Source organism: Rhinoraja longicauda, chromosome 33 (genome assembly GCF_053455715.1).
Source record: "Rhinoraja longicauda isolate Sanriku21f chromosome 33, sRhiLon1.1, whole genome shotgun sequence".
NCBI classification, from domain to species: Eukaryota; Metazoa; Chordata; class Chondrichthyes; order Rajiformes; family Arhynchobatidae; genus Rhinoraja; species Rhinoraja longicauda.
The window spans coordinates 16,387,580-16,399,101 of NC_135985.1; the positions used below are offsets into that span (position 1 = coordinate 16,387,580).

Below are 11,522 nucleotides of genomic sequence, written 5' to 3' on the forward strand. Positions count from 1 at the left end.
ACCCATGTAATATCGGAAACACACTCCACATCACAACTCACCTCTGGTTTCTTTTGTCCCAAGGTGCTGGCCCAGTCTGCAATACTGGCACAGACCTAATGGCCACTCTTCACATACGAGTTCCTAGTGAACTGGGTAAAGCACCATCTCAATGCACATGCACATATACTCTTATGTACATCTACCCATGCTCTCATTAACACACACTTGTGCAAACACAATCCTATTCAACACAGGTGTGCAAATGTACTCATGCATATATCTATAATATATTGTGTGCATACTATTTCAAGGACACACACACTTGCACATAGCAGCAAACTCAGTTACAGACTCCCAAATTCCACACACTTCCCCACACACCCACACACTTCCACACACACACACACACACACACACACACACACACACACACACACACACACACACACACACACACACACACACACACACACACACACACACACACACACACACTTGCACATAGCTGCAAACTCAGTTACAGACTCCCAAATTCCATACACTTCCACACACACACACTTCCATACATACACACACACACACACTTACACACACTCACACACACACACTTACACACTCACACACACACACTTCCACACATACACACTTCCACACATACACACTTCCACACATACACACTTCCACACTCACGCAGTCGAACAGCTAATAGAGCTACTACCTCACAGAGACCCAGGTTCAGTCCTGCCTTTGAGTGCTGCTTTCGTGGAGTTTGCAAGTTCTCCCTGTGGGTTTTCTCTGGGTGCTCTCGTCTCCTCACACATCCCAAAGAAGTGCGGGTGGGTAGGTTAATTGGCCGCTGTAAATTGCCCCTAGTGTGTAAGTGGGTGGTGGAATCTGTGAAAAGTTTCATGAAAATGTAGGGAGAACAAAAACTGGGATTAATGTGTAAAGAAGGAGGAGTTCCCACCTGACCATCAGAAAGGTCTGCCAGCCATGCGGAATAACAGTTCGTGCTTCATGCAAATGGGTCACAGGGCCAGTTGAATAGGCAACTAAGTGTTATATGACCCTAAGCACCCAGAATCACAGATTATTAAGTATCAGTAGGCTGCTTTCCTAAAAAGTCAATCGTGAACAAGGACTTTACATTTTTATTTCATTCTGCATGGTGGGATAAAAATATTTTCCAGATGGATTTTCCAGTCACTTCCCTCTCACAACCAGTCACAGAATATTGGTCTCATATTGTGCTTTTGACTTAGAAAAACATCCTCCAGGAGCAAGTGGCAAGAATAGAAGGGATGTTGTAAGGAATGAGACAGCTGATGTAACAGAAAGGAAAGTAAGTCGTATTTGCATAGAGGATCTATGCGTTCGGAAGTTCAACTCAGAGTTGAACAGGATGCTGAGATTGCAGCAGATTAGCCTAAGACTGTTGCCAGGGAAGAACTGCAATCTACAGTTCGTAGTTAGGGCGGCACAGCGGTAGAGTTGCTGCCTTACAGCGCCAGAGACCCGGGTTCGATCCTGACTACGGCCACTGTCTGTACAGAGTTTATATGTTCCCCCTGTGACCATGTGGAATTTCTCCGGGTGCTCCGGTTTCCTCCCACACTCCAAAGACGTACGGGTTTGGAGGTTAATTGGCTTCTGTGAAATGTCCCTAGTGTATAGGACAAATGCCAGCATCCGGGGTGATCGTTGATCGGTGCAGACTCAGTGGGCTGAAGGGCCTGTTTACGCACTGTATCTCTAAAGTCTATAGTCTACAGCATGGCCGAGACCAGAAATGTCTGGGGACATCATCCTAAGACTGACTGGGAAAAAAAAAGAGATTCTAAATTTTGGCCACTGTGGCAATGTCCAGTTGAGCAATGGAGAAATGAAAGGGTTCAATGAGAGTTCAGCTGATCAATTCATAGGATGAAAATCCTGACATCTGAGGAGTGTTGGACTAGGTGGGTCTATCTACATGTTAGAATGAGAGAAGTCCAGCTCGGCCGCTGGACTTAACATCGCCCGGTGCGGCAGCGGGACGTTTCGGTGCCCGAGGCGGCTCGGCCGCGGGGCCTTCCATCCCCTTGCGGGGGCTGTGCGTGTCATTTGCCTCGGTAGGGGTCGAACTGTCTGTCCGTGGGTGCGGGGGGAAGAGAGTGGAAGTTTTGTTGCCTTCCATCACAGTGAGGGGGTGTTTGGAGTCACTGTGATGGATGTTGGGGTCGTGTGTCCTGTGTTCTTTTCTTTTTTGCTGTGTCTTGTGACTGCTGAAATTTCGTTCGGTATTTATACCGAGTGACAATAAAGTTCTGTTATACTGTTATATACTGTTATGATCCTGGTGAAATATTAAACTTTCTAGTAGGGGGCATGCTGAAAGGTCATTTCTCCCAGCTGGACAATTTACAACCAGCAGTTAGTCCCGGGCCACATGGAGCTGATGTGAAGAAAACTCTCCTCTTTCAGAGGATTGTAAATCTGTGGGATTCTCAACTCTGTGGACTCTGTTGCGGGAATATCTAAAGCTGAAATCAGTCAGGCACTGAAGGAATCAAGGAACGTGGTGATTCGGCGAGAAAGTGGATTTGGTAACTCTCAGCAGTGCATGGTGGAGCAAGCTCGAAGGGTATGACCTTGTCCTAATTGTTGGGGTTTGAGGGAATGACCAACCCCAGCTCAAGGCAGAGTGGCAAAGGTTTTTTGTTTAGCGATGCTCATGTGACAGTTCTATCTCTTTTAACTGCATTTTATGAATGGAAGTTATTGTTTCTGCATTCCATAAATAACGAGCCATATATTTCCATGAGAGGGAAAGTTCACTGGGTTAATTCCGAGGATGAAGACTCTGAGAATCTTAGATCTACACAGCACAGAAATAAGCCCCCGTTGCCTATCCGTGTTCTCCGCAGATGCTGCCTGACCCGCTGAGTTACTCCAGCACTTTGTGTTTTTTTGTAAACCAGCATCTGCAGTTCATTGTGTCTCCTTCTGCCCACCTTGTCCATGCTGACCAAGTTGCCATTCTGGGCTGGTCCTATTTGCCTATATTGGACCCATCGTCCTCTAAATCCCACCTATCCAGATATCGACTCAAATATATGTTAAAAGGCTGATATATGAAGGGTAGTTGAATGGACAGGGTTGATACTCATTGAAGTTGGAATTGAGAAGAAAGAGAGGTGATTTAATTCAAACATATATGGTTCTGAAGAATTGCAGGGTTAATTCTGAGGGGTTTTCCCTGTGGTGGGGGGGGGGGGGGTGGTAGGGGGGAGGTAGGGAGAGGGAGAGAGAAGTAGAGGGATTTCTTCCCTCAGTGATTTGTTAACCCTGACTTCTCTGCCCCAGAGAACCATAGAGATCAAGTAACTGAATAACTTCGTGGAGAAAAACAAGGGGCTAGAGGCAAGGGGAGTGAATGGGAATGTGGTATCAGATCAGCTGTGGTCTTACTGAATGGGTTAGTCCGTTCGAGGGGCCGATTGGCCTCCACCCGCTCCTGTTCCTAACCTCCCCCTTTAAACTGGACATTCCCAAACGTGCCCTCGTCGTAGAGGCTGTTACACAAATATTGATTACTGAAGCGAAGGTCTAGTGGAGTGGAGCGGGAATTCATTGCACCAGAGCTCCTCCTGCGCCAGGTGTGCACAGGTGAACAGGTGTGCTTACCAGTCCATGACATGTGCTGATAGCGGCGATCCCACTCTCCGCTGCCGCATCCCAGACGTTCCCGATCAGGTGGCAGCTATTTGGCCGGTGCTGGCTTATCGTGGCCCCCTTCATGCCCCCGTAGCGCCTCTCGGCCACGAACCCAGGGGCTAGGAGCGCTTGGTTGACGGTCAGGTTGAAGTACAGCTGGCGGCCCCTGTGGGAGAGCTTGTAGTAGACGGATGGGCCGGGCGGCCGCTCCGCAGCCACTTCGCGGCGCCTCACCTGTCTCACCTGGGGGGGAGACTCATCGGGAGACAGGTAGCGGCCCAGGTGGTCAACCTGGACCGGGTAAACCAGCTCCGGCTCGGACAGCGCTTGGAGGTGGTGCTCTGGGGGAGGAAACACGAAGCGCCCATCAATAGTCATTCATCAATCTAACGTTCACGCTTGCTCATCATGTACACGCCAAGGCACACCTCGAAATGCAACTTTATGATGCAAAACAATCTCCCAATCAAATGCAACAACTAAAACTTTACACACCAGAGATCCCAATGGTTCTCTTAACTTGAGAAAATCGCAGTTACGCGAGTTGCAAAGACGGTATGAAGTGGACAATAGTTGTTGGAAATACCAACTACGCGACCAGTGCAGGAGTTGGGACTCTCGGAGCTGCTGTGGAGTTCCCAGTTATTCAACAACAAACGCCTCCTCCCAGCCCCCCAGGAACGAAATGATGCGGCTTTAAGAGAGGAGGCAGGAGGAGAGGAGAGAGGAGAGGGGAGGGGGGGGGAGGGGAGGAGAGGAGAGGAGAGGAGAGGGGAGGAGAGGAGAGGAGAGGAGAGGAGAGGGGAAGAGGAGAGGAGAGGAGATGAGAGAAGAGAGGAGAGGAGAGGAGAGGAGAGGAGAGGGGAGGGGAGGAGAGGGGAGGAGAGGAGAGGGGAGGGGAGGAGAGGAGAGGAGAGGGGAGGGAGGAGGAGAGGAGAGGAGAGGGGAGGAGAGGGAGGAGAGGAGAGGAGAGGAGAGGGGAGGAGAGGGGAGGAGAGGAGAGGGGAGGAGAGGAGAGGGGAGGAGAGGAGAGGAGAGGGGAGGAGAGGAGAGGAGAGGGGAGGGAGGAGGAGAGGAGAGGAGAGGGGAGGAGAGGGAGGAGAGGAGAGGAGAGGAGAGGAGAGGGGAGGAGAGGGGAGGAGAGGGAGGAGAGGGAGGAGAGGGAGGAGAGGAGAGGGGAGGAGAGGAGAGGAGAGGAGAGGAGAGGAGAGGAGAGGAGAGGAGAGGGGAGGAGAGGGGAGGGGAGGGGCACGGCACCTACCCTGCCACTTGCCTTCGGACAGTCCTTCAGTCAACACAAGGGCAATACAAGTTGTCAGGGTGTGGATTAAGTTGCCACTGTTGCCGCTCCACAGTCTCTGCATCTTCCCCGCCGCTGCCCCGTTAAAGTTCAGTTCGCCTGGTCCCGGGACTTGTCCCCCCGTCCACAAAGTTCCGGACACTTCCCCCCCCCCTTCGAGCAGCGAGATGGGACGGGACGGGATGGGATGGGATGGGATGGGATGGGACGGGATGGGGTCGCGGCTGGACTGTGGGGAGCGGGAGCCGGGCCGGTGCCAACAGCGCGGCTCAACCACAGCGCTCTGCAGCTCATCAGCCGGACCAGACGCCAGTTATTTGTATAGAGTTCCGCCCCCATCTCCCCCCTCCCCGCCCCATCACACAAACACACACACCCCTCCCTCCTCAAACACACACACCTCCCCCTGCTCACACACAAGCACACACACACCTCTCCCTCTCCCTGCTCACACACAAACACACACACACCTCTCCCTCTCCCTGCTCACACACAAACACACACACCTCCCCACCCCAACACACAAACACACACACATCTCTCCCTCCCCCTGCTCACACCCAAACACACACATCTCCCCTCCCCTGCTCACACCCAAACACACACACCTCCCCACCCCAACACACAAACACACACATCTCTCCCTCCCCCTGCTCACACACAAACACACACATCTCTCCCTCCCCCTGCTCACACACAAACACACACATCTCCCCTCTCCCTGCTCACACCCAAACATTGTACACATCTCCCCGACATACCCACACCTCTCCCTCTCCTTGCTCACACCCACAAACAATGCAATAATCTCCCCCTCCCCTGCTCACACCGACACACACACACACACACACACACACACACACACACACACACACACAATACACCGACCCACACTCATCATCTCCCTCACATGCACCCAAAGACAGTCATGATACACTGATACACAAATGAACACACTTGAACTTACACAAACACAATGACATATACAAAATAGAGACAATATATACAGACACACAGATACTCCATATACTGTGCCACTCATAGAATCATGTTCAAACATTGATACAAGGGTACAGGTACACACACACACACACACACACACACACACCCCCACACACACACACACACACACACACACAGACAACTCTCCTTCACAAACATAAGGTTTCACTCAAACATGGATTCACACACTTAACAACCTGAGACATTATTTGAAGCTCCCATCCATTTACTTTTTGTTTTGATAACATTCTCCACTCCTCCCGAATTGTCATCAAACTATTTCCCAGTTCAGCTGCTTTACCCCTCTCTCTCTACCATTTCCCTGCTTAGACCCTCAATATATGGATACCGTTTCTTCTTTCTACTTCAGGACAGGTATGTGGATAGGAAAGATTTAGAGAGATATGGGCCAAAAGCAGGCAGATCAGACTAGTGTAGATGAGACACCTTAGACAGCATGGGCATGTTGGGTCAAAGGGCCTGTTTCCATACAGTACAACTCTATGACTCTGTGTTTTTGGGGGGTTTCCTCCCACATTACAAAGACATACAGGTTTGTAGGTTAATTGGCTTTGGTTAAAACATTGTAAAATTGTCCCTCGTGTGTATGATAGTGTTACTGTAGTGTTAGTGTAGATTGCTGGTCGGTGCGGACACGGTGGGCTGAAGGGCCTGTTTCCGCACTGTATTACCAAAGTAAAGTAAAAGACTCTAAGGCACTAGGTGTAAGGTGTGTATTTCACATAAGTGAGACTAAAAACCAAGATACTGTTTCATGAATTGCTGCACTTCCTATCTTCTTAAAGATGTATCATATTACTGGTAGTATAGGGTCTCGACCCGAAACGTCACCCATTCCTTCTCTCCCGAGATGCTGCCTGACCTGCTGAGTTACTCCAGCATTTTGTGAATATATCATATTACTGGCATGGCACAACAATGGTGCAACAAGCAATATTGCTGCCTCACAGCTCCACGGAGTGGGATGCCATCCTGACCTCCAGTGCTGTCTGTGTGGAGTTTGCATGTCCTCCCTGGGTTTCACATGGCGCTCCAGTTTCCTCCCACATATATGTATAGTAAAGACACAAGAGACTGCAGATGCTGGAATCTTGAGCAAACAGCAGACTGCTGGAGTTGCTCAGTGGGTCTGACAGCATCTGTGGAAGGAATGGGCAGACAACATTTCTAATTGGTCTAACGAAGGATCACGAATCGAAACTTCATCTGCCCATTTCCCTCCACAATCACTGGCTGACCCATTGAGTTCCTCCAGCAGTTGTTTTTTTCTATACGCATTGGTAGGTTAAATGTCCACTGTGAAATTGTCTCTCGTGTATGTGAGTGGTAGAATCTGGACAGAGATGGAGGGAGGGGTGGGGGGTGGGGGGGGAAGAGTTTGTGTGAATGTTTAAAGAATATGCTGTGGTGCAGCTGGTAGAGTTGCTGCCTCACCACACCAGAGACATGGGTTAGATCCTGACCTCAGGTGCTGTCTGTGTGGTGTTTGCACGTACTCCCTGGTTTCCTGCTACATTTAAAAAAACGTGTGTGTTTTTAGGTTAATTGGTCCCTGTAAATTGTTCACAGTGTGTCCGGAGTGGATGAGAAAGGTGAGATAACATAGAACCAGTGTGAATAGGTGATCAGTGGTCGACATGGACTCGGTGGGTCGAAGGGCCGGTTTCCATGTTGAGCCTTTAACTAAACTTCAATTAAACTGATAAAATAGGAGTTACATTAGGAATAATACAAATGCGTGTTTGATGGTGAGTGTGGACAGTGGACCAAGGGACCTGTTTCTGGCTGTATCTCTGTGTGACTGTGACTCTATTCAGGACTCAGCAGCAGTGGGGCAGGAGGCTTCCTGGAAAACACTTCTCTGGCAAACGTCGCCCATTCCTTCTCTCCAGAGATGCTGCCTGGCCCGCTGAGTTACCCCAGCTTTTTGAGTCTATCTTCGGTTAAAACCAGCATCTGCCGTTCCTTCCTCCACACCTCTCTGCAGCTTGACTTGGCTTTCTAGGCTTGCGTTTGGAGCCACATAGTGGGAAGTGTGAGAACAGCAGCCTGCCAGGCAATGACTGATGACTAATGCGTCAGCAGGGCACCAGCCTGGTTGTTCCACGTTGATGCCACACCGCTGGCAAACTCATTCCTTGTGCTTAATTGTCTTCAAGAGGTCGGGGTGAGCCACCGTCTTGAACCCCCGCAGGCACCTTGATGAAGCTGCTTCCACGGAGCTGTTCAGAAGGGAATTTAAACCCAGAGTCATGAAGGAACAGCGATACATATATTCACATCAGAACGGTGTGTGACTTGGAAATGGTGGCATTTCTGTGCAGCGGCTGCCCTCATCCATCTAGGTTAAGGAGGTCCTGGTGGTGCATGATAAGTGGTGCCACTCTGGTAACAACCACTAGATATTTCGCAGATTGCTACCACTGCACCCAAATTGCTCCAGTAATGCACGAAGTGAAACTTTAAGATGGAGAAAGAATGGAGTCCATATATACGAAGAACCAATAATAAAAACAGAAAATGGTGAGAAAATATCATCAACTCTGACGAAGAGCCTTTTAGCTAGGCACATGGATATGCAGGAAATGGAGGGTTGTGGATCACATGCAAGCAGAGGAGATTAGTTTATCTTGGCATTATGTTCGGCACAGACATTGTGAGTGGACGGACCTGTTCCTATGCTATATTGTTCTATGTTCTATAAAGGGTCTCCGATCTGAAATATTAACTGCACCTCTTTCCACAGATACTGCCTGACCTGCTGGGTTTTTCCAGCACTTTCCAGTTGTTATTTCAGATTTCCAGCACCTGAGGTTTTACGATTTTCTTCTGTATGAAAATCTGATGTCTTGAACACAATTTCTGTTGCATTCTACCAGTCTTCATAATAAACATTACTTAAATATATAATTCCGCCTCCTTTGTATTGAAAATATTACATAACTTTATTAATAAAACAAGAGTGTGCATGTACACATGTTTTTTAAGACCAGTGCATCTCTGGGCCACTCAGAAGCTATGAAGAACTGGAAACATTGCCACAGATTTCTGAAAGAAAAGTGCACATAAAACGCAAGGTAACAACCAGATCATGTAGGTACAAGAGACTGTAGATGTGGAATCTGGAGCCAAATAATGGGAGAGGTGCTGGAGTATCTCAGCAGGTCAGCCGGCAACTGTGGAGGGAGATTTAGAGTCGAGAGCCTTGCCCTTAACTGACCAGAACATGTGTTTCCTTGAGAGTTAATTGTTAATCAAGAAACAGGAGAGAACTGGCCAGCCGTGTTGATAGTATACAGAACCTTTTCTTATATTTTCCACGAGAGAGAAAGATGCCATTAGGCACATCAAATCTATGCCAGCTCTGGAATAATCCCATTATCTGGTTTCCCCGTCTTTTTTCCTGTAACTATTCTCTCTCTCATACACTTCCCTTACCACTCAGCTACACATTAGGAGTAATTAACTGAGGAAACTGGAACATTTGGCTGAGGCTGACATAGAAACAGGGTGAGTGTACAAAGTGATGGAGATACTATCTGGATCTGGACTGAATCCAGCTCCTTGCAACTATGAGGCTCCAGGAAGATGGGTTCTATCATCTGTACCATTATGTCATGGCTACTATTCAACCTCATCTGTCTGTACATGATCCATCTCCCTCTATTCCCTGCACTTCCATGTGCCAATCTAAAAGCACCCCGCATGCCACTATCGCGTCTGCCTCCACCACCACCATTGGCAATGCAGTCCTGGTCCCCACTACGTTCTATGTAAAAAAAAACTGGCCCCCACACCTCCATTAAATCCCCCCCCCCCCCTCACCTTATAACTACGCCCTCTAGGTTGGACATTTCCACCCTGGGAAAAAAGTTGTAATTGTCTACCCTATCCATGCCTCTTGTAATGTTATATACTTCTATCAAGTCTCCCCTCAGCATCCAACACTCCAGAGAAAACAATCCAAGTCTATTCAACCTCTCCCTGCAGCTGAAACCCTCTAATCCAGGTCTCAGGTCTGTCCAGTCATTGGTCTGTCCAGGTCTGGTGAGAACTGTATGCTCTCCCTCCCTGTGACTGCCACTCCCTTATGCCCTGCAGGACCTATACATCAGGAGGTGCAGATCCAGAGCAAGCAAGATCATGAGGGACCCCTGCCACCCCAGTAACGGACTGTTCCAGATGCTACGGTCAGGCAAACGCCTCCGCTGTCACGCTGTGAAAACGGAGAGGATGAGACGGAGCTTCTTCCCACAGGCCATCAGGACTGTCAACTTTGATAACCCCAGAGACTAAATTTTTGTCGACACTTTTTGTGCTATGTTTAGTAACTTATTAACTTTATTTATATGCTGTAACTGTAATTATTTTTGTGCACAACCCGCAGGCATTGCCACTTTCATTTCACTGCACATCGAGTATGTGTATGTGACAAATAAATTTGACTTGACTTGACTTGACCACCCTGTGCATCTAATGACTGCCCCCAAGTGTCCAAAATAATATGGCAAGATATATCTAGACAAAATACTATAATACGCCAACAGTAGCTAGCCTAAACATAAATGGCTCCTACATGTAGCTCCAAGCAATTTCCTGGTAAATCTGCTTTATTTTCTGAGCAGGGATCTGTTGAGCATAAAGTCCGATAAATACAATTATTCTCCTTTCTTAAACTTTTGTGATTGCAACAGAATGAGCAAGAATATTCTGGCAGCCCATAGATGCCTTTTCGTGGAATCATGTTAATCAATTATTATCAGTGGGAACTAAGACCCAAATATCTTCAATCTGATCTTCCAGGTCACTGCAGACTACAATTCTTGTCACTATGGATGTCTGTTCTTTCACAGAACACTTATATGAAGAAGCAACAATGAGCCATTTAATCAATTCATTGCATGTGCTCTTTGTGCCTGATTGTTGATTGCTGACTTGTGTATCTGTAGACAAAAGGCAGACCAGAAAATGCGCACCCACCATATGCTATGATTATTGGTCTACATTTAAAATGTTCCTGTGTTTTAAATTAACTCTACTGACAAAAGAAAAATCTGAATCAGATAATATTTAGAAATTAACATTATTTTAAGAACGATCAAGACCTACAGCACAGAATGGGCCGGCATCCCAATAGACTGGTGGTACCAGCTCTTTGATGCATCTTTAATTAGGCCAATTCTTTCTCTGAACCACTTCAATTTCTCCCCTTCAAGTATTCATTAGTTTCCTCTACACTGGATTGCGTTCTCTTTAGCTATGTGGTGGATAATGGACAATGACTCAATTCAGCATCACTGCCATTGTGTGTTGAGTCAAGAGCTCTTACTGGGTCAGGGTACAGTCTGATTGGCTGTTGTTTAGAAGCACCTAGCATAGCACGGTAGCGCAGCGGTAGAGTTGCTGCTTTACAGCGAATGCAGCGCCGGAGACTCAGGTTCGATCCTGACTACGGGTGCTGCACTGTAAGGAGTTTGTACGTTCTCCCCGTGACCTGCGTGGGTTTTCTCCGAGATCTTCG

At 48.1% G+C, this 11,522-nt stretch overlaps 1 protein-coding gene across 1 annotated transcript in view; it reads right to left on the reverse strand.

Annotated features, from left to right (window-relative positions):
* The window catches only part of adamts7 (a disintegrin-like and metallopeptidase (reprolysin type) with thrombospondin type 1 motif, 7), a 140,988-nt gene extending 135,746 nt beyond the window's left edge, over positions 1 to 5,242 (reverse strand). The window contains exons 1-2 of the mRNA XM_078427091.1: positions 4,940 to 5,242; positions 3,649 to 4,019 (exon numbers count right to left, since the gene is read on the reverse strand). Of these exons, the coding sequence (XP_078283217.1) occupies positions 3,649 to 4,019; positions 4,940 to 5,042 (474 nt within the window). The 5' untranslated portion in view covers positions 5,043 to 5,242. The remainder of the gene's footprint in view (positions 1 to 3,648; positions 4,020 to 4,939) is intronic.
* Positions 5,243 to 11,522: the final 6,280 nt, after the last annotated feature.